We start from the raw sequence: 23,156 nt of genomic DNA on the forward strand, positions 1-23,156 counted from the left end.
CAGCTTGTTGTTGGGGAGAAGATGTGTGTAAAGCGTCCATGTTTTCAGACATTTCAGACATGGACGTAATTAGTATTAAGAAATTATAGTCCAGCCTCATATCAAATTCTGCCCTCCAGGTGGTTTAATACATCAAATGTCATGTCATATACATAACGTCCCTCTGTCCCCCTGCAGTTACAGATAGGAAGCAGAAGGGTGTGAACACACATGTAAAAATGTCATATTTTCCTCTCCAGGCGGCCTGATGAACACGTGGAAGCGGCGCTGGTGCGTTCTGAAGGACGAGACCTTCCTGTGGTTTCGGGCCAAGCAGGAAGCTCTGAAGCAGGGCTGGCTGCACAAGAAGGGCGGGGGCTCATCTACACTTTCACGCCGAAACTGGAAGCGTCGCTGGTTTGTGCTGCGGCAGAGCAAGCTCATGTACTTTGAGAACGACGGCGAAGACAAGATGAAGGGCGTGCTGGATATGCATGATGCCAAGTAAGCATCATGGGGGTGTGGGGGGTTTCATGACATACTAAACTCTGACATTTTTAAAACATACTAAACTATGACATTTTTTAAGCATCTCGTACTATGTCTTTTTTTTAGGATTTTCTTTGCATACTAAACTATGACATTTTTTGTGACATATGATATTATGACATTTTTCAGGTTTTCTGACATATACTACATGTATATATACTATGACGTATTTATTACTTTTACTGACTTGTGAGGTACTATGCATTTTTATTACTTTTTTTGACAGACTATGACTTTTTTGCCTTTTTTTGACAAGCTGCACTATGACTTTTTTTGTCTTTTTGTCATACCATAGCGTTTTTATGACTTTTTTTTGACATAGTACACTATGACGTTTTTATGACTTTTTTTTGACATAGTACACTATGATGTTTTCATGACTTTTTTTTTACATACTTTACAATGACGTTTTCATACCATTTTTATGACTTACTTGAGGTACCACAGCATTCTTATGACTTTATTTGACATGCTATAATGTTTTTATGACTTTTTTTGACATACTATAATGTTTTTACGACTTTTTTTGACATACTATACGATGATGTTTTTTCGACTTTTTTGACATAGTATACTGATGTTTTTATGACTTTTTTGACATACTTTACAATGATGTTTTTATGCCATTTTTATGACTTACTTGAGGTACCATAGCATTTTTATGACTTTTTTTGACATACTATATGATGATGTTTTTTCGACTTTTTTGACATAGTATACTATGACGTTTTTATGACTTTTTTGACATACTTTACAGTGACGTTTTTATGCCATTTTTATGACTTACTTGAGGTACCATAGCATTTTTATGGCTTTTTTTGACATACTATATGATGATGTTTTTTCAACATTTTTGACATAGTATACTATGACGTTTTTATGACTTTTTTGACATACTATATGATGATGTTTTTATGCCATTTTTATGACTTACTTGAGGTACCATAGCATTCTTTTGACTTTTTTAGACATACTATAATGTTTTTATGGCTTTTTTTTGACATACTATACTATGATGTTTTTTCAACTTTTTTGACATAGCATACTGTGACGTTTTTATGACTTTTTTTGACATACTATATGATGATGTTTTTTCGACTTTTTTGACATAGTATACTATGACGTTTTTATGACTTTTTTGACATACTTTACAATGACGTTTTTATGCCATTTTTATGACTTACTTGAGGTACCATAGCATTTTTATGACTTTTTTAGACATACTATAATGTTTTTATGACTTTTTTTGACATACTATATGATGATGTTTTTTCGACTTTTTTGACATAGTATACTATGACGTTTTTATGACTTTTTTGACATACTTTACAATGACGTTTTTATGCCATTTTTATGACTTACTTGAGGTACCATAGCATTTTTATGACTTTTTTAGACATACTATAATGTTTTTATGACTTTTTTTGACATACTATATGATGATGTTTTTTCGACTTTTTTGACATAGTATACTATGACGTTTTTATGACTTTTTTGACATACTTTACAATGACGTTTTTATGCCATTTTTATGACTTACTTGAGGTACCATAGCATTTTTATGACTTTTTTAGACATACTATAATGTTTTTATGACTTTTTTTGACATACTATATGATGATGTTTTTTCGACTTTTTTGACATAGTATACTATGACGTTTTTATGACTTTTTTGACATACTTTACAATGACGTTTTTATGCCATTTTTATGACTTACTTGAGGTACCATAGCATTTTTATGACTTTTTTAGACATACTATAATGTTTTTATGACTTTTTTTGACATACTATATGATGATGTTTTTTCGACTTTTTTGACATAGTATACTATGACGTTTTTATGACTTTTTTGACATACTTTACAATGACGTTTTTATGCCATTTTTATGACTTACTTGAGGTACCATAGCATTTTTATGACTTTTTTAGACATACTATAATGTTTTTATGACTTTTTTTGACATACTATATGATGATGTTTTTTCGACTTTTTTGACATAGTATACTATGACGTTTTTATGACTTTTTTGACATACTTTACAATGACGTTTTTATGCCATTTTTATGACTTACTTGAGGTACCATAGCATTTTTATGACTTTTTTAGACATACTATAATGTTTTTATGACTTTTTTTGACATACTATATGATGATGTTTTTTCGACTTTTTTGACATAGTATACTATGACGTTTTTATGACTTTTTTGACATACTTTACAATGACGTTTTTATGCCATTTTTATGACTTACTTGAGGTACCATAGCATTTTTATGACTTTTTTAGACATACTATAATGTTTTTATGACTTTTTTTGACATACTATATGATGATGTTTTTTCGACTTTTTTGACATAGTATACTATGACGTTTTTATGACTTTTTTGACATACTTTACAATGACGTTTTTATGCCATTTTTATGACTTACTTGAGGTACCATAGCATTTTTATGACTTTTTTAGACATACTATAATGTTTTTATGACTTTTTTTGACATACTATATGATGATGTTTTTTCGACTTTTTTGACATAGTATACTATGACGTTTTTATGACTTTTTTGACATACTTTACAATGACGTTTTTATGCCATTTTTATGACTTACTTGAGGTACCATAGCATTTTTATGACTTTTTTAGACATACTATAATGTTTTTATGACTTTTTTTGACATACTATATGATGATGTTTTTTCGACTTTTTTGACATAGTATACTATGACGTTTTTATGACTTTTTTGACATACTTTACAATGACGTTTTTATGCCATTTTTATGACTTACTTGAGGTACCATAGCATTTTTATGACTTTTTTAGACATACTATAATGTTTTTATGACTTTTTTTGACATACTATATGATGATGTTTTTTCGACTTTTTTGACATAGTATACTATGACGTTTTTATGACTTTTTTGACATACTTTACAATGACGTTTTTATGCCATTTTTATGACTTACTTGAGGTACCATAGCATTTTTATGACTTTTTTAGACATACTATAATGTTTTTATGACTTTTTTTGACATACTATATGATGATGTTTTTTCGACTTTTTTGACATAGTATACTATGACGTTTTTATGACTTTTTTGACATACTTTACAATGACGTTTTTATGCCATTTTTATGACTTACTTGAGGTACCATAGCATTTTTATGACTTTTTTAGACATACTATAATGTTTTTATGACTTTTTTTGACATACTATATGATGATGTTTTTTCGACTTTTTTGACATAGTATACTATGACGTTTTTATGACTTTTTTGACATACTTTACAATGACGTTTTTATGCCATTTTTATGACTTACTTGAGGTACCATAGCATTTTTATGACTTTTTTAGACATACTATAATGTTTTTATGACTTTTTTTGACATACTATATGATGATGTTTTTTCGACTTTTTTGACATAGTATACTATGACGTTTTTATGACTTTTTTGACATACTTTACAATGACGTTTTTATGCCATTTTTATGACTTACTTGAGGTACCATAGCATTTTTATGACTTTTTTAGACATACTATAATGTTTTTATGACTTTTTTTGACATACTATATGATGATGTTTTTTCGACTTTTTTGACATAGTATACTATGACGTTTTTATGACTTTTTTGACATACTTTACAATGACGTTTTTATGCCATTTTTATGACTTACTTGAGGTACCATAGCATTTTTATGACTTTTTTAGACATACTATAATGTTTTTATGACTTTTTTTGACATACTATATGATGATGTTTTTTCGACTTTTTTGACATAGTATACTATGACGTTTTTATGACTTTTTTGACATACTTTACAATGACGTTTTTATGCCATTTTTATGACTTACTTGAGGTACCATAGCATTTTTATGACTTTTTTAGACATACTATAATGTTTTTATGACTTTTTTTGACATACTATATGATGATGTTTTTTCGACTTTTTTGACATAGTATACTATGACGTTTTTATGACTTTTTTGACATACTTTACAATGACGTTTTTATGCCATTTTTATGACTTACTTGAGGTACCATAGCATTTTTATGACTTTTTTAGACATACTATAATGTTTTTATGACTTTTTTTGACATACTATATGATGATGTTTTTTCGACTTTTTTGACATAGTATACTATGACGTTTTTATGACTTTTTTGACATACTTTACAATGACGTTTTTATGCCATTTTTATGACTTACTTGAGGTACCATAGCATTTTTATGACTTTTTTTGACATACTATAATGTTTTTATGACTTTTTTTGACATACTATATGATGATGTTTTTTGGATTTTTTTGACATAGTATACTATGACGTTTTTATGACTTTTTTTGACATACTATATGATGATGTTTTTTCGACTTTTCTGACATAGTATACTATGACATTTTTATGACTTTTTTGACATACTTTACAATGACGTTTTTATGCCATTTTTATTACTTACTTGAGGTACCATAGCATTTTTATGACTTTTTTAGACATACTATAATGTTTTTTGGCTTTTTTTGACATACTATATGATGATGTTTTTTCAACTTTTTTGACATAGTATACTATGACGTTTTTATGACTTTTTTGACATACTTTACAATGACGTTCTTATGCCATTTTTATGACTTACTTGAGGTACCATAGCATTCTTATGACTTTTTTGACATACTATATGATGATGTTTTTTGGACATTTTTGACATACTTTACAATGACGTTTTTATGACTTTTTTAACATACTTTACAATGACGTTTTTATGCCATTTTTATGACTTACTTGAGGTACCATAGCATTTTTATGACTTTTTTTTGACATACTGTGACGTTTTTATGACTTTTTTTGACATACTATATGATGTTTTGTCGACTTTTTTGACATAGTATACTATGACATTTTTATGACTTTTTTGACATGCTTTACAATGACGTTTTCATGCCATTTTTGTGACTTACTTGAGGTACCATAGCATTTTTATGACTTTTTTTTGACATACTATAATGTTTTTCTGACTTTTTTTGAGGTAATATAGCATTTTTATGACTTTTTTGACATGCTTTACAATGACGTTTTTATGCCATTTTTGTGACTTACTTGAGGTACCATAGCATTTTTATGACTTTTTTGGACATACTATAATGTTTTTCTGGCTTTTTTTGAGGTAATATAGCATTTTTATGACTTTTTTGGACATACTATTGTATCGTGTTTTTATTACTTTTTTTGACATAGTATACTATGGCGTTTTATGACTTTTTTTGGTCATGTAATCTACAGAGAAATCATTGACAACACTGGTAAGGAGAATGGAATCGACATTGTTATGCCAGAGCGGACCTACCACCTGATTGCGGAGTCTGCCGAGGATGCCAGGTAAATTGTGTTCAAATCCTTTTATTTCCATATCAGCCTTAAACCCACTGTCATTTACATACCCTATCAGTCACAGACAGAATAATGAGGAGGAGGAATTGTCGCTGTGGGGTGGGTTTGCTGTTGCTCTTGGCAACACATTGATTTCCTCTCAGAGGGACATTCCATTTCCTTCATATATCTGCAGTGACAGGATGATGAAATGTGTGTGTTTTTTGGCAGCAGGTTTACAGTGCCAGCCTCTCTCTCAGTGTGAGCCAACATCAGCTCCATATGTCTCAGATAGAATCAGTCTCAACACAGAATGACCTTCATTCCTGCTTAATTTGTACACACAAAAACACACACATATATGCTTTTATTATTCCTGTTGTTTCCTGTACGGTATATTGACACACATAGACAGTAATAGGGAAGCATTAATACATTTTCCAAAAAGGTAATATGTTATATTTCTATAATAATATTTCACTGGACAAAAGTTTATTTAATGCAATCAAAATCCTTCAACATCTGAAAAACATAGAAAGTTTCCTCTTTGTGTTGATTTCTACGTCGTACATGTGTGATAAGAAAACTGTTGAAACATACACACCTGTTGAAGATGACAAGAATTAGTCAGGCCTAAAACACAAAATGATGTTGCATGACAGTCCATGAGCACGAACCCAAAGACATCTAGACACAATTATATCCTTTCATGAGAGAACTTGACTAAAATGATTCCAAAATAAACTTTGTAATTTGTAATGATGATGATGATGATGATGATGATGATGATGTCATCTCCATGGTTACAGCCAGTGGTTCAGCGTGCTGAGTCAGGTCCATGGCTCGACAGAACAGGAGATCAGAGAGATGCACGATGAGCAGGCCAACCCCCAGAATGCTGTGGTGAGTACTGTGGGGAAGGCAAAGCATTGTGGGAAATTGTAGAAAGAGTTATGATGCTGTATGCTGTCACTTTATGTCTTAACAACAGCAGAATGGGATCAAAATAATTTCCCCAACACCATAAACTCCACAACTAATAACTGACTTCATACTGTTTCTGCTGGATTCAGCACCTTCACACAGTCAGTTTATCTTTTGTTGTGTGTTTCAAGCCTCAAAACATGGTACCAGTTGTTCCATTTTTTAAGAGTTGCTCACTTTATATGAATCACAAAAACAGTATAGATCAAAACATAGTAAGATACAGTATCCAACACCAAACCTGACAAAAGAAAGTGTGTTCAAACTCTTCAAACGCCCTAAATATTTTTGTGTTCTTTTCAGAGTCAGCATACGGATAAAATCTCCCATTGTGAAGCTAATTTAAATATTGATGTATGTTGTGATATCATGTGAATGTCAATTATTTGTAGATTTTCTGTCATTTAAACCAGAGACGTAAATACACAATAAGTCACAGGACATCATCATGTGAATACCAAAACCCTGAAAACCGAATGAGCAGTCCTGATCAACACTGTAACATTGACCACTGTGGTGTAGAAAAATCTCCCAAACTTGGTCTGTGTTTGTAATCTTCACACTAGATTATTTCATTTTAAATAGCTTCAGAATAAAAGCAAAGTTTTAGTTAAAAGCGGAACTTAAAAGAACACTTAATCTGCAAAATGACCAGTGAACGAAGAATCCAAAAAATTCTTCATGACTTAAAATAAACGGAGACCACATTTAACAAAAGCAAAACTACATCATTCAAACATTCCTTTACAAACTCCCACAACTCGTGCAGTCAGTATGATCCAAGTCAGTACAGGCTGTTGTTAAACGTGGACCCCAATGACCCAATTTTGGATTCTTCGTTCACCATGGAGACACGTGAGAAAAACAGCTTTCCTTACTAATTCAAAGCAGCAGCGGTCAAGTAATTGATATACAAGTGGTCATTTTGCAGGCAAGTTTCCCTTTAATGCATCTCAACTTGTGTCTGTTGTCAAATCTGCATCTGTTCTTTTTTTTTTATCATTGGCTTTTTACAACTGTAACAAAACTAGGAGACAATGCGCTGAACTCACAGAAACAAAAAACTGGGTGCTGAATTCCAAATGAAGTGTAAAATTCAAATTTTATTTTGCCACACAGACGTTTCGGGTCTGGCCCTTCTTCAGTGTGCTCTGGCAAACAATACTACTAGTCAGAGCACACTGAAGAAGGGCCAGACCCAAAACGTCTGTGTGGCAAAATAAAATTTGATAAACTTGGAGGGCTGTTCCTCTCAGCTTTTTACAACTATGCCACCTTTAGAATTCACTTAGCAGTCAATCTGAACACACTTCTAGATGTATTTTATATTCATCGAGCCACACACTTTTAGTTCTTTTGTATTCTGTTGAAGTCGTGTGTGTTGAACTGACAGGACACAAATACCACATCCTATTTTTTGTGTTGTACTTGTGAGTTGCTGCCTGCTTTTATCCTCGTGTGCAAGAGAGATAATTGGTTTCCACGGGGCAGAGGAAGGTCAAACTCATTATCCAACCCCTGAACACTGTCACTGAACCGTCCTCTCTCCCTCTGTCTCTTCAGGGCACGCTGGATGTGGGGATGATCGATTCGGTTTGTGCGTCAGATAATCCGGAGAGGTGAGGACCTGCATCACACGTCACGTCTCTGGATTTTCTCTGTGCACATCTGCACCGCTTCACACACTGTTTCACACACTATAGCAAAGTGAAGAGACAGAAAGTGTGTGTTAGATAGAAGCACTCTGACGCTGCTTTAAACGGTGGCATTAGGTTTAATAACCCTCAGCTTTACAACAGCTCAGGTGTGTTTTCTTCTATGGTGTCCTGCTATTCTTGCTGCTGAGTGACTCAATTTACATTTATGGCAAAAATGGTCTACAACATCACAAAGCTCTGCTCAAATTGAAAGGTCTCTCTAAAATGTAAAAGCAGCAAACTCTATGCCATGATACATTTTTGTTTTATTTTTCATTGAGCCACTAGGGGGTGCTGCTCTTCACTCAGGTTTAAAAATTATGTGTCTAAACAATCTTCTTACACAAAACCAATTGCTTTGTTACTTCACACTGCTCAGAATATCTTCTTTACCCTAGTTTGAAAATCAGAGTTGTGTTTTATTCCACTGAAGTCAACCAGGCGACTGAGACTGTGATTATGGATCTTCTCCCTTCTCATGATTATTCTAACTGCATTTCTGAACCGCCACAGGCCCAACTCCTTCGTCATGATCACGGCGAACCGCGTGCTGCACTGCAACGCCGACACACCCGAGGAGATGCACCACTGGATCACTCTACTGCAGCGCTCCAAGGGAGACACCCGTGTCGACGGGCAGGAGTTCATCATCCGAGGTGACCACGCAATCACTTAATGTCCTTTTTAATTTTACAGTAAGTTTGTAAGTTTGATGTGGAAGCTGGTGACTTATTGTGACAGCTTTACTTTATAAACTTTTGTTTTACTTGTTAAGTTTTACTTCTTTTTTTTTTTTTAAACTTGAAGGAGTAAAAAAATAATTGCTTATGTAGTCGTATACATTTGTTGGTCCACTAAGTAACTCCTAAAATACAAGTTAAGAATACATCAGTTAAGTATACTAAGTTAAGTGCATCAAAGTGATGCAGATAAAATAAAAGAGTTTGCAGTTGTCTGAACTTTAAAAATGTGTATATCTCTAGGTTTGCATATGTGACAGCTCACACCAAACTCCATTAAAATTTTTTCCATTTTTCTAAATTTAAAAGGCATCAAAAACCTACGAAGAAAAACACAAAATTGACCTAAAATTAAGCTTATTGGACAAAATGTTAGCATTTTAGTGGAATAACCTGCACATTCAGCCTCTGGGAAACATTCTGCAGGTTGAATTAAAATGAAGTGCTTTCACAGTCTGGGATTTCTGCTGCAGCGTCAGGCTGACTGTGCGTCTTTTGTAATGACTTCTAAAAGTGAAAAGATAGAATCCTAGCAACACAAGTATCTGATTTTTCTTCTTGATTTCCTCCAGGCTGGTTGCACAAAGAGATGAAGAACAGTACCAAAACCTCACTGAAGCTGAAGAAGCGCTGGTTCCTGCTTACCCACAATTCCCTAGACTACTATAAGAGCTCAGAGCGTAACGCCCTGAAGCTGGGAACGCTGGTGCTGAACAGCCTCTGCTCAGTGGTTCAGCCAGACGAAAAGGTCTACAAAGAAACCGGTAAGAAAAAGAAATAGCAATTTGTAATTTAAGACTGAACTGAGCCAAAATACCAAATCCCATCTCACAGCCAGAAACGATCGTACCTTTGCCATGTTGTTTAACGTGACTCATTTCTTCCGGCTCTGCTTGGTGTCATCCTCCCGACAGGCTACTGGAACGTGATCGTGTACGGCCGTAAACACTCGTACCGTCTCTACTGTAAGCTGCTGAATGAGGCCACACGTTGGGCCAACTCCATCCAGAATGTCATCGACACCAAAGCTCCGATCGACACGCCGACCCAGCAGCTCATCCAGGACATCAAGGTAGGAGACCTGTGTAGAAGCTCCATGTCATCGTAGTTCCCACCAGCAGCTAAGGGAGGATGGTACAGATGAATTAATGCAGAGAAGGATCATTGTAAAGTCGGTTTTACTATAACAATTATAAATCCAAAATTCAGGGGCCGGTTACACAAAATACCTTGTGTTAAGATTTTCCTTAAAGGCCTAGTTAAGGTTTCTTCAAAATAAAATCAGTTGCACAAAATACCTTTAAGTCTCCTCAAGGTTTCCTTCAAATTTTCCCTTAAGTATTAATGGTTTTTCCCCTTGTCTTGGTCTTATACTGAAGGAATCTCTAGACTGTTGCTCAAAAGACCTTAGCAACCAAAGCAAGGTAAAAACAAAACAAAAAAAACAACAAAAAAAACAACTTAAGGTACCTCTATCGCAACTGCAACATGACCAAGTTTATGGTGATGAAAAAACTATTACATCTTGAGAAGAGTGTTCTGCAGCCAGGAGAACCCAGTGGATACACTTTTGATTTAACTATAGATTTAACTGAATTCATTTTCATTGCAGTTTGTCCAAACAAACAGTCTCCATGGAAACTTTTACCACTGTAAAATCTCTTTCCACACAGTAAATGAGTTAATATTTTTTCTGTAACTAAGGAAATGTTTTAAGGGATTCTGTGCAACTGTGTCACTCCCTCAGCTAAGGAAAAATTAAGCCTTAAGTGTCTTACTTAAGGAGAAAACTTAGTGTTTAGAGCAACTGGTCCCAACCCTCAGATCATCAGCAGAGCGTCGTATTAAAGTCAGACCCCTCTGCTCTCTGCAGGAGAACTGTCTGAACTCAGAGGTGGTGGAACAGATCTACAAGAGGAACCCCATCCTTCGCTACAGCCACCATCCGCTGCACTCGCCACTGCTGCCACTGCCCTACGGAGACATCCACCTCACCAGTGAGTCACACAGATACACAGCAGAAACAAAAAACAGGGACAGTCATAGATAAGACTGAAATATTGGTAAATATAAATCCCATTTTTCTTTTTTATTTCAAACTAAGAATGTTATGTAGCATAAAGAATATTCACACTTTACTGTTTTTTTAGGTTGAGTAATCCAATACCCTCGTTGTTTTAAGCTATCAGGCTTCACCTCTTTAAAAATCTCCCTTTTATGCTTTTTGATCTGTAATTTAATTATATGAGAGAAAGTTAAGGTTTAACCTGACTTACTTTGATGCATTAAATGGCTGTTTGTAACATTTGAGCCACAAGTGCTTTAACTACTGCCCTCTAAAGGCAGTTTACTGAGGGCACAACCAGAACATGTGAATATGAACCGAAAGCTTTCATTCTTCAGCATTTGTTTCAGTTAGCTTGAGAAACTGTCAATATCTGTGTCGTAGCTATTGCCATTATCAAGTGGCACAAATTGAATTTTTAAAGATAAAATACAATGGAATTACAATATTGAATTTAATTCATAACTTACCATAGAAATAAAGAGTGAGGCTTTTGTCTCACAAGGTAAATAGTGTTTGCCATTAGCAAGGCAAAATTAAAGGACGACTTCACCCTCAAAATGACCATTTATGTTACGCTACGCCCTTTGCTATAAGTCAAGTCACATTGTTACATAAGCTGTGAACATAGTAATGCACTGTAAGGAGCTACATGGTCACAGACCATGAAACACATCACTAACCTCCTCCCTTTGCTCCGCTCAGCTCCAAGAAACAGAAGCTACACAACGCTGCAGGATGAAGCGCTCAAAGTGTTCAGCTCTCTGCAGCACCTGGAGGGCGTGGGCGACCCGGTGCCCATCATCCAGGGCATCCTGCAGACGGGCCAGGAGCTCAAACCGCTGCGGGACGAGCTCTACTGCCAGCTGATCAAGCAGACGACACGGCCGCCGCAGCCGGGCAGCCCTGGGAACCTCTGCAGTTGGAAGATCTTGGCCTGCATGTGCTGCACCTTCATCCCAACCAGGAGCATCCTCAGATACCTCAAGTTCCACCTGAAGAGGTATTAGCATGTTTGCTAATGAATGAAGTTCTTACTTTGGTGTAATCTCTCTTACACTGGCCAATCCAAATCGTTCTCTCCACAGGACTCGAGAGCTCTTCCCTGGTTCGGAGATGGATCGTTACGCCGCCTTCGCCCTTGACTCCCTGAGGAAGACTCGAGCCAGGGAGAACGTCCCGTCGCAGGAGGAGATCCGCTCCATTGTGGCCCGGCAGGACATGAGCACCACAGTTCACTGCCATGGAGGAGGCTCCTGCAAGATCACCATCAACTCACACACAACAGCTGGAGAGGTGGGTGACCGGCATTAAACATCTTCAAACATTACTCAGCTTATTCTAAAAGAACAGTTCATACTTCAATTTTGGCTGACCAGCCTTTTTACCTTCCACCTTTCTTTGAATGGTAGTAATATCATTTGAATTTAAATTGTTTGATTTCATCTGATCTGTACATTTGAAAGAATACAACTGTGGATGATTAGGTCGCGCTTCTAAAAATAGTGTTGGTGTGTATTGTGTGTGTGTCAGGTGGTGGAGAAGCTGATCCGAGGCCTGGCTATGGAGGACAGCAGGAACATGTTTGCTCTGTTTGAACACAACGACACCACAGAGAAAGCCATCGAGAGCCGCACTGTGGTGGCCGACGTGCTCGCCAAGTTTGAAAAGTAAGCGTCATGGCATCTGTGTATGTTTGTTGGAGCATGTTTTTGTGTCTGAAGCAGACGAGTGCTTTCTGCTTCTGGTCTTTATGAACTCTTTCTCTCTGGTCTCCAGGCTTTCAGCCAGCCCAGAAGAACACAACACCGGCTGGAAGTTTTACTTCAAGCTCTACTGCTTCTTGGACACAGACAATGTTCCCAAAGACAGCGTGGAGTTTGCCTTCATGTTTGAACAGGTAAGACACAGCCAAACAGTCATTTTTCCCTTGTAGAGAGCCATCAGGCTGACGGAGGATCCATCAGAGTTTAACAGATAATCTGCACCCGCAATTAAAAACTAACAAAACTGAAGCTGACTCACGGAGGCAGTTGTTCTGGATGCTGTATTTATCCTACGTTTTCTGTGTGTCATCTCTCTACAGGCTCATGAAGCAGTCATTCGTGGTCAGTATCCAGGCCCTGAGGAGACTCTTCAGTTCCTGGCTGCCCTCAGACTTCAGTACCTCCTGGCCGATCACAACCCCCAGGCCAACATCCCTGAAATGTCCCAGGTGTTCCCCATGGCACGGTTGCGGGCCCGGGTGCAGAACTCGGCCAAGACATTCGCTCCAGGCACCGGCTCAGTGGCAGACCGTTCTGGGACATCAGAGAGGAAACGCTCGAGCTTCCTGGAGGGGACGCTGAGGCGGAGCTTCAGGAGCGGCTCGCTGAGTCGGCAGAAACTGGAGGAGGAGAACAGCCTGGAGGTGTGGATGAGGGAAGAGGCGGCGGCGGTGAAAACCAGCGTGATGGACAAGTGGAGGAAGCTGCAGGGGATGAACCAGGAACAGGCCATGGTCAAATACATGACTGTGGTGAAGGAGTGGCAGGGATACGGATCCACACTGTTCAATGTAGAGGTGAGAACAAATGTTTTTTTATTTGTTTGCTAACTTGTTGGATCAATTGTTTGAATATTTGCTATTTTGTTACATTCTGTCAAATTAAATGGAATTATATATATTTTTTTCTTCTTTATTTTTTCTTTATTAATATATTTTTCAAACAAATAACAGACATTTCAAACTCTGACACAAACTGTATTCATAGGAATATGTGTGTTGGAATTAGGGCTGCAACGATTAGTCAACTAATTGAAGAAATAATGCACAGATCAGTTGACAATGAAAATAATCGTTAGTTGCAGCCCTAGTTGGAATACTGACACGTAGCCTATTTTACATCCAAAAGAATTGATGAGTGGTATTTGATTTTTAAATATCAAGGAATCAAGGAAAATATTTATTTAAATCAAAATTGAGGTACTAATACTTTACTTGACCATCTCCATTTTCATAATTTTACACAATTTACATACTTAATATATTAATTCTATTAAATATTTCACATACTAATGTTAAACATTGTAGCATAATGCACATATTTTTATGTTTTACATACTTCTTATATCTACTTTCTCTATGCTTTACATCAGAGAGACTGTAACGTATCACAGTTGTCCCCTGGGGATCAATAAAGTATGTCTTATCCTGAATATAATTCAATAATAAAATATACATATATTTGTCTGAAATAATGAGTATTTTTTCTTTCGAAAACTTTAAGTATACTTTATTTCAGTCTACACTCTGGTGTTGCTGAATACTTCTTCCACCACTGGAACCTGATCAGAAGCGTATGACAGGCCAGCCCTCATGCATGTTGTTTCTGCTTTTCATTTAGTGTCGTGACGGAGCGTTCCCTACTGAGCTGTGGTTGGGCGTGAGCCGGGAAGCCATATCTGTGTACAAACGAGGGGAGCCGTGGCCTCTGGAGGTTTTCCCGTATGAACAGATTCTCTCCTTCGGAGCTCCGCTGGCCAACGCCTACAAGATTGCCGTGGAGGGCAGAGAGATTGTCTTTGAAACGCAAATGGTACGTACAACGCAACAAACATTACTGTGTTTCCTGATGTTGAAATAAATTTGAGTTTTTGAAGGATGTTCAGTAACATCAGCGCTGTCAGATCATTTTACAATTAGCTATATTCACCTGTCACAGTTCAACTAACAGAAAAGCGGGCACCAGTTCGTCTTGGCGAGTGAATCCACTGATAGCAGTGATTCCATAGCGTGCTTCAGAGATGACGTTTTTCTGTAAGCCAACACAGACAGTACGTTGCCCTGGTTCCATGGTCAAAAAGCCAATGCTGTCTTCCATTTCATTTTGGATTATTGCAGAAAATAAGCTCTGTGGCAAACAAGTATACATGATACTTACACATTTTGTTCAGTAACTGTTCATAATTTTCACAAATGAGCAACACTTTTATGGTTTTTGAAGCGTAAATGCTATCGCCATTTGTAAAAAGCTAACATCAGGCCATAAACTACACAGTGGTCGCAAAACTTAACGTCACCCCCACAAGTAAAGCTGTAAAGCCATGTTTGGTGTGATGAGGTTCTGTAGTCTCATTTAGCTTCTTGTTAGCATCCGCCTTTTCTAAGATACACAGAAGCTTCAGAATTCACGAGTCGGCTATTTGCTGAAATAGTTTATATCGTAGAACAAAACATGAAAATCTCTAAGGCTTGTGTTGACCACAGACCTCATGTCAGGCATCTAACCATAAATCCATTCAAATAAATAAATGGTGTAAATGTCTCACACACAGATAATGAAATAAAACACCAACCTTAAATCTTGAAACATTGTGAGCTGTATTAATACTCCTCTTACGTTCCTCCTCAGGTGATGGACATCGCCAAGCTGATGAAGGCCTACATCAGCATGATCGTCAAGAAGCGCTACAGCAACTGTCAGTCCGTCAGCAGCCACGGCAGTCAGTGTAGCGCCTGGTGAACTCCGCCCCCTTTAACCTTTCACCTTAAGCCACTTGCCGGAGAGCTGCAGAGGGTCGAGCGTGGTCGCTGCTGGCCGTGCATGGACGCCCATCCTGGCGCTCTGAAGAGAGCAGCTCAGACATTTGACACTCAGACTGACTCTGTGAATGCTGGAGACAAACCACAAAGCTCTTAATGTTAACTAGCCCAAATTATTTTTTGGACTGGTTTCATTCCAAAACATAAAACATCCACAACTGACAGACCAGGACTTAAAAAGAAACATTCATTTCAGGCTGGTACAATGGGTCCGCTCTGCTAAATTTCACACACAGAGTATGAACAATTTGAACAGTTTTATCCAGCTCCGTCGCCACAAGAAAATCTTGGTATTGTACATCTCTGCAAATCACAAATACGTTACAATTGTATATTTCATACATATCAAGCAACATTTCTAAAGTGACGTAGTATATGAGCTGACTCACCAGGAGGTTGAGGGGATACCAGCCAAGGTGCAGACCACAGTTTGAGGCCACCAAACTAGTTGTTTATTTAGGGACCTGTCACTGTGTTTTTATCAGCTTTTAGCCACTTGACATGAGTGCTTTGTAGCAACCCGTCACTGTTTTTCAACTGGGGATAGTGCCTTAAAGCTATAGTGTGTAACTTCTACAGGTCCGTAAATGTCCGTTTCACCCAAGCCACTACTAGAGATGACACAATGCTGATTAAGCCGATCGGCTCTTCTAACATCTTGCGGTATTTTTCAATATATATCATTTTTAGTATGCGTGTCGACCGGCGACATTCCCATGCTGGCACACAGGAAATGCTTCCTCACAACAAGAAGGGGGGGAGAGAGAAGGGCGGAGAGTGTCATAGCAAGAGGTAGAGCGCAGGTAGAAAGAGAAAGCAGGTCGAGACACGGCTCAGAAGTGGATCCTACCACAAAGGCAAGTGTTACTCTGTGTACATGGTGTGTGCCGACTGGCGAGTGTTACTCTGTGTACATGGAAGTGCCGCCGGCTTATTAGTTGTAATAACGCATTATCCGCTGGGAGGCGACAGAAGTTACGCACTATAGCTTTAAAAAGTGGTTGTTTTTCGAGACATCATTGCGTTTCTTGCCAGACTTGCATCATGTATTTTGCATCGTTGTGTTTCCAGTAGGGGTTGTGCCACCGAAACTGGGTATGTTAAGCCAAAACATTTTCCCCAACCATATCCAAGCAGTTTCTGTGCTTAAACTTAACTGCGCATCAACCATAGCATCGTCGAAACGTAAAGAAAGAAATTTGAAATGTAATGTTTCAATGTATCTGTCACATATTCAAGTACGAATGTATAAAAAGGTTTGCAGAAACCTACAATGCCAACATTTTTTGTGGTGACTAGGTCGAGTTATCATGAGGAAAAATTGATAAATCAACCTGAATACCCTAAAGTACCAACACTAAAGCCACGAAAGGCTCGAGAACCTTGAATCTAAGGTTTTATGCGTGGTATAGCATCTATAAAATGATCAAAGTTTTCACAAAGTGTATTTAAGGGATGATCTAAGATCAGTGGTTCCCAACTGGTCAAGTTCAAGGTCCACACAGTTTTATGTATTCAGCGTCGTACTTGCGTTTGGCCATGTCGTCAAGCTAGTTTGCTGTCACTCAAGTAGCTGTCCATTAGTCATTCACTCTACAGCAGGAAACAGCACTTGAAAATAAAAGGTCTGTGCCAGAAATTCACTGTACTTAAAAAATAAAGAATTATTTTACAAACTTGACACGTTTGCAAGACACTTGCAGTCCATTCAGAATGGACCAACGACCCACCAGTTGGGAACCCCTGGTCTAAGGTAACACAATGTTGTGTTTAACAGCAAAACCCAGAAGAGTATCCAAGTGTCTTAGTTCAATATCAAAATAAAACTGCACTGAAGTGGCCCATAGCATTGACCAGAACAAACAGAATGAAGGTAACTGATCTAGTAATTTGAGGACACAACGAATAGACAAGAACAAAATCTGCAACAGGAACAGTTGATCAAAACTTTTCCTCCTGGGCAAATTCACTGATTCTCAGACCAAAGAAAACCAGCTGAATCTTATTTTCTCATCAGTCCTCATTTAGTCAGTTTACTCTGTTAGTGTGGATGTGTCTTGTTTTGGAATTAAACCGTTCATTTCTCTCTGATGCTAATGTGCTGTGGCACTACAAGGACTGTTGCTGCAGGATGGGGCTATTTGTTACTGAGGTTTTTGTTTGTGTGTGTTAGTGTGTGAGAATGTGAGTTTCAAGAGAGGTGTCTGTCTACATTTCTGAATGTACCAAAAAAAAAAAAAACAGCAGAGAAGATAAAGAAAATAGTTAAAGCCTACAAGCCTTTTCCTCTGCTTTGAAAAACTCTGGGACTTGACCTTCTATACAGACTTTCTCCAGGATGATCTGTTCACTGTAAATAATATGCAACTGTAATTGTCTCAAGCATTTCAAGTTTGTGATTGATTGTGTTAATTGATTTGCCGGTGACTTCAAAGGTCACACAAGTGCCTGTACAAACTAAAGCAGGACGAACTGAACTCGGATCAGCCTTTGTCTTATCGATGCCACTCTTGTTCCAGTGTAACCGCAATCTGGAAGGTGCTCCCATGTTCCCTTTAACTGCCAATGTACTTTTACACTGCAGAGTCCACCCAGCTACGCAAGTCATTCAAGCTAAACTCCAAATTATTTTCTTCTCACAAGTCTATTAGGTTTTTAACACCAATAAGCGTGCCCCAAAACAACTGTATCACGTTTATCACTGCAAACACCTCTGCATTTCATTAGCAGTGTTGAATTTAGCCAGATCTGAAGTGTAAATAGTCAAAGTGATACGCCTGCAAGAGACTGGACCTGGTGTGGCTAGATATGTTAGTTTCAAATGTAATAAGTGCAGGGTTTTGAGAAGTGTTTTGGATTGGAGCTAGTTCCAAGTTTCCAAAGAACTATGGTTGGTTCGTAAAGCAGTCTATTCTTGCTGTGAGATGATAGAAGTTTGTCAACAGAGTTCTGCAGATTAACAAAAACCTAACATTCCTGTCAGATTATTTAATCCGTAAACAGTCTCCCGTTTGGTTCAGTTCAATCAAACAAATTGTCTGCCCCTTATGCGGTTCGTTTGGGCAGGTGTGAACACAGCAATCACACTCGACCTTCCTAAAGAGGTCGTCTCAGTCTAGTTACAAACGAACTCTGGTGCGGTCCTGACCAATCAAGAGCAGTTTTCTCTTGAGTTGGTGATGTTGAAACAGTGGGAAGACAAACTAAGACCGCTTTTGTGAGTTTTATTTCGTCTCTGTTGACTTAAATAAAGTGCGTGTTAAGATGATAAAATTACCACTTATTGAAATGGAGTCTGGTGGGTTTGACGATAGCGATTTCAGGGCTGTTTCTAGTTAAACAGAAATGATCCAACTCTTTAACAAAAAGGTCTATCTCTGTAGGGATCCTTTCCATAATGTTGCTTCGCTCTCGCTCAATAATGGACCAATTTTTAAAATTTTCCCAGTAGTCACTCAGACACAAAAACATGGAAAATTAGGAACAAGGCTGGAAAAATACAGAAATTACACTTTATAGGAACCAGGAACTCATTAGAAAATGTTTTTAATCAGCCACTAAAATGACACGTCACAATTGTTATTTTTGAATTGCAGCGACACAAACATTCCCTTTAAACCACAGGAGCTTGCAGCCATCGATCACATCACATTAGATAGTTTTGGGCTTTTTTTTGTAATGTTTGGAGAGAGATAAGTGATGGTTCTTCTGGTTGAGTACGTTATCCACACCACACCTTTTATAGAACATTTAAGTGCTTTAAAGCGTTACGCACTTCCCCTTAAAGTAACTCAGACTTCAATGATTGAAACACTATAAGAAATACATGGATGATTTTGATGCGATCAGTCAGATTTTAGTTTGTATGACTTGCTCAGTTGGACCGTTTGCAATGTAACATTCCTACAACAACATTTCACTGGAGCTCCGCAGGCGGCAGATCCATCCAAAGACGCGTGTGCAGGTTTCTTCCACAGTGCCTTGTTGTATATTGTGTACACTTATTTTATTTTCCATGTGTGGTTTCTTTGGTTTTTTTTTTGGTATAATGTGCAATGTTATATATATAAATATATATGTTATATAATCACGTGGCTGTACATTTTATACAAGTCTTTGCCCTCTATTTTTCCCCTGAATGACGACCACATGGTGGTTTTCACGAGATAAAAACTTGTATTTTTCTCTACGCAACCATCCGACTGACAGTGGATCTTTGACACAATACTGGTATCTTGTTTTTTATCTGTATTAGCTGTGTTATGTATTGAAAGGATGATTCTGACAATAAATGGTTACATATTTGGTTTGAAGTCGCAGGCAGTGTTTTTGTTTCCTCTTTATTCTACACTATTCTACAGACTGAATCAACAGTAGGAGCTTTATGTTTTGAGTGATTTCTAATTAATTAGTTTGAAATCAGTTTGGTGCTGATATTTTAACTTACCGGTGATATTATCTGTTCCTTGTTTCATCCATCTGGCCATGGTTGTAATGGCAGCACACTCAATCTAGAAAGACTGAGATCATTTCAGTAGTAACATTACATGGTTCAATTATGTCACAATTGTGCCATTTACTGTGTCACAGGAACATCTTCACCAATCTGACAACAGGCGTGAATGGGAAATGGGAAATTTTTTAGTGTTCCCTGGAAACACTGTTCGTCATCGAACATCATTCCACATCATGGAATGATGTGGCTGTTGCCATGGTGAGATCAGGAATCATTGATTTCAAGGAACTGGCAAGTCTCCTTTTTGTCTGCAAACAGGACAAGTGACATCATCAGCGACATTACGGCCGGAGGGCAAGGGAGAAGAGGGAAGTCACTCATCAAAACATTGCAGCCCTTTCAACTGCCACACTTTGTCTCTTCTCCTTTGTCTACGGCAGTGGAGGATAGTGATGTGACATTCACGAACGATCCAAGTCTTTGAACCGGCTCTTTAGAGTGAACGAGCCAGTTCCTCATTTACGTCATGTTGATGACCCCCGTCGTTTAGAAATGAACGGCAGGAAGCTAACCCACTATCCGCTAGCACTTGCTTGTATTGACAGGCTTGTTGTTTATAAAGGGCGTTGCTATGGCTACACCAAACTTTATATCTGCGGTGTCTATTCTGGGTCTACGTTACAATATCCAGATCACGTGATGTGATAAATCAGCAATGCGATTCGTTGTTGAACCCACTAACAACCCCACTCCTCCATCTGCAAGCAGGGTGAGTGGCCTGTGACATCATCAGTGACATCAGGATAACTTCACAGTTGAACTTGATGTGGAGAGGCAAAGGAACAAGCTTCTCCAAGAAGAAGTGGAGAGGACGAGGGTTTTACACCATGAAGTGACCGTAAGGCTCACAACTCCTCACACTGAGGCAACAGGCTGAACTTATTCAGCGTGAGCGTGACAACGAAATTAAGGCTCAGGAGGGCGTCCTGAGCAGGACACCCTCGTGGTAAAAATGGCAGAGGAGATTAGAATCCTCCAACAAAATGCCCTGGCTAATCAGACATCTTTTTGGACACAGATAGGGGAGCTGATGTCACAATTAAATATTCAGATCTCTCTCAGCCTTGAGCTCTCAATGGAGCTCAAGGCTGAGAGAGAGGACAATTCTGATCCATCCAGAAAAAGAGCCCGACAAGAGGAGAGGCCACACCATGAGTCTCTCCCTCATGATCTTACTTTTGAAGACCTGAACAAAGCTGAGGTCTCTGAGGACATACTCCCACCTGAGGATGATCCACACCATTCTCGGAACCCATCAGCTGTATTCGGTGTCTGACTTCCGTCAGACGGCGATACAGCCTCTGGGGGCAGACCCCCAATTTTTTGGCATTCCGGTTTGATTTGGGCGGAGGAGGCGAATTTCCAACTTCCGTTAAGTAAATATGCTGAACCATTGCGATGGATTCAGAGTTTGCAGTGATGCCAATTATGTTCCGCCTCGTTAGTTCACCGCACGGAGTGTTTAACCTAGCAACAACTGCAGCCTGCTGAAACGTGATTGGTCAATATCACGCGGACTACAAACAGCCTACAACCGGAAACCAGGGCTCTTCCGCTCTTCTTCCGGAGGCAAGATCTCTGGGGTTTGCCGGAGAGAGACTAGAGAGACTAGATCCACACAAACAGGAGTCTTTCCCTGATGGACCCACAACACCTATGGAGACGGCTGAAGTCTCTGAAATGAATGTCTCCGAGACATAAAAAAGGGCCTTCAATCTGGAAAAAAAAAACGCCACTTACTTGGGTTGAAAAAACCAACACGTGTTTTCAGGCTGTTTGCTACACCAGTCTGGGTCAGTTGGCAGTCTGCAGACAAAATTTGCACAGTGTGCAATATGAAAGGATTCTAATATTAAGTCTATAGATCCAGTCAGTGACTGCTGTTTACATACTTTCAGACTTTTTAAAACCACTTAAATATTTGCTTCTGACACCGGCGGACAATGATGTCACCTGTGTCTTTCCGGAGGGAGACATGCCGGTAAATAAACAGCTTTTCCTGAAGTTATCATAAGCTTATTTTAGCACTTTACTTTTGGTGATAGTACAAGCTAACTGGATTAAAACTGCACAACGGCTTGATGACCAGCAAAACTGAAAGTAGTGAGAAAGCAGTAATTTCTACTGGTTCATTTTTAGTGACAGATATGTTTTTAGGAAAGTGAACAGTTCAGACATTATAATATTTTGTACCTTCAATTGAGTGGATTTCCTGCTGAGATGAGAAGTTGTCTCTCCTGAAGCTGGTGTCCTATTGGGTACAGTGTTATGGTTTCTCCTGTGAACAGGACAAATGTTACAAAAATGTATATATTATCAGAGGGCAAATAATCACCAACACTATAACAATACATTTTTATGAAAGGCATTCCACATTTTCCACTCAAACTCAAACCTGAATGTATACTGTATTTGATCTCACTTTACATCACGCTCAGTTCAACTTACTAAATTCAAAAATGACACAGATGTTTTGTGGTATTCTCCCACCACAGTGTCACTGCATTGAACACCCACACAGACACAAAGTACAACACAGTTACAGAGTGTGTGTGTGAACATGAAGAAGGCAGTGAATGTGTGTGAATATGAAGAAGGCAGTGAATGTGTGTGTGAACATGAAGAAGGCAGTGAATGTGTGTGTGAACATGAAGAAGGCAGTGAATGTGTGTGT

At 38.1% G+C, this 23,156-nt stretch overlaps 1 protein-coding gene and 1 long non-coding RNA gene across 2 annotated transcripts in view; one reads left to right on the forward strand and one right to left on the reverse strand.

The window, feature by feature from the left end:
- The first annotated feature begins 243 nt into the window (after positions 1-243).
- Positions 244-20,289, forward strand: LOC126408792 (unconventional myosin-X-like). Its single transcript, XM_050074480.1, has 15 exons — positions 244-483; positions 5,809-5,904; positions 6,705-6,798; positions 8,443-8,498; positions 9,090-9,232; positions 9,889-10,080; positions 10,231-10,388; positions 11,190-11,313; positions 12,087-12,384; positions 12,470-12,677; positions 12,915-13,051; positions 13,161-13,281; positions 13,468-13,944; positions 14,768-14,959; positions 15,776-20,289. Exons 1-15 carry the CDS (start codon positions 248-250, stop codon positions 15,884-15,886), a joined length of 2,643 nt encoding a protein of 880 aa, XP_049930437.1. The 5' UTR covers positions 244-247; the 3' UTR covers positions 15,887-20,289.
- A 1,972-nt stretch (positions 20,290-22,261) lies between these two features.
- Positions 22,262-23,156, reverse strand: part of LOC126408814 (uncharacterized) — an 18,682-nt gene continuing 17,787 nt past the window's right edge. Inside the window, exons 4-5 of the long non-coding RNA XR_007571963.1 lie at positions 22,676-22,760; positions 22,262-22,288 (exon numbers count right to left, since the gene is read on the reverse strand). This is a non-coding gene — a long non-coding RNA (uncharacterized LOC126408814). The remainder of the gene's footprint in view (positions 22,289-22,675; positions 22,761-23,156) is intronic.

This window comes from Epinephelus moara, chromosome 21, assembly GCF_006386435.1.
Source record: "Epinephelus moara isolate mb chromosome 21, YSFRI_EMoa_1.0, whole genome shotgun sequence".
Taxonomy (NCBI): domain Eukaryota; kingdom Metazoa; phylum Chordata; class Actinopteri; order Perciformes; family Serranidae; genus Epinephelus; species Epinephelus moara.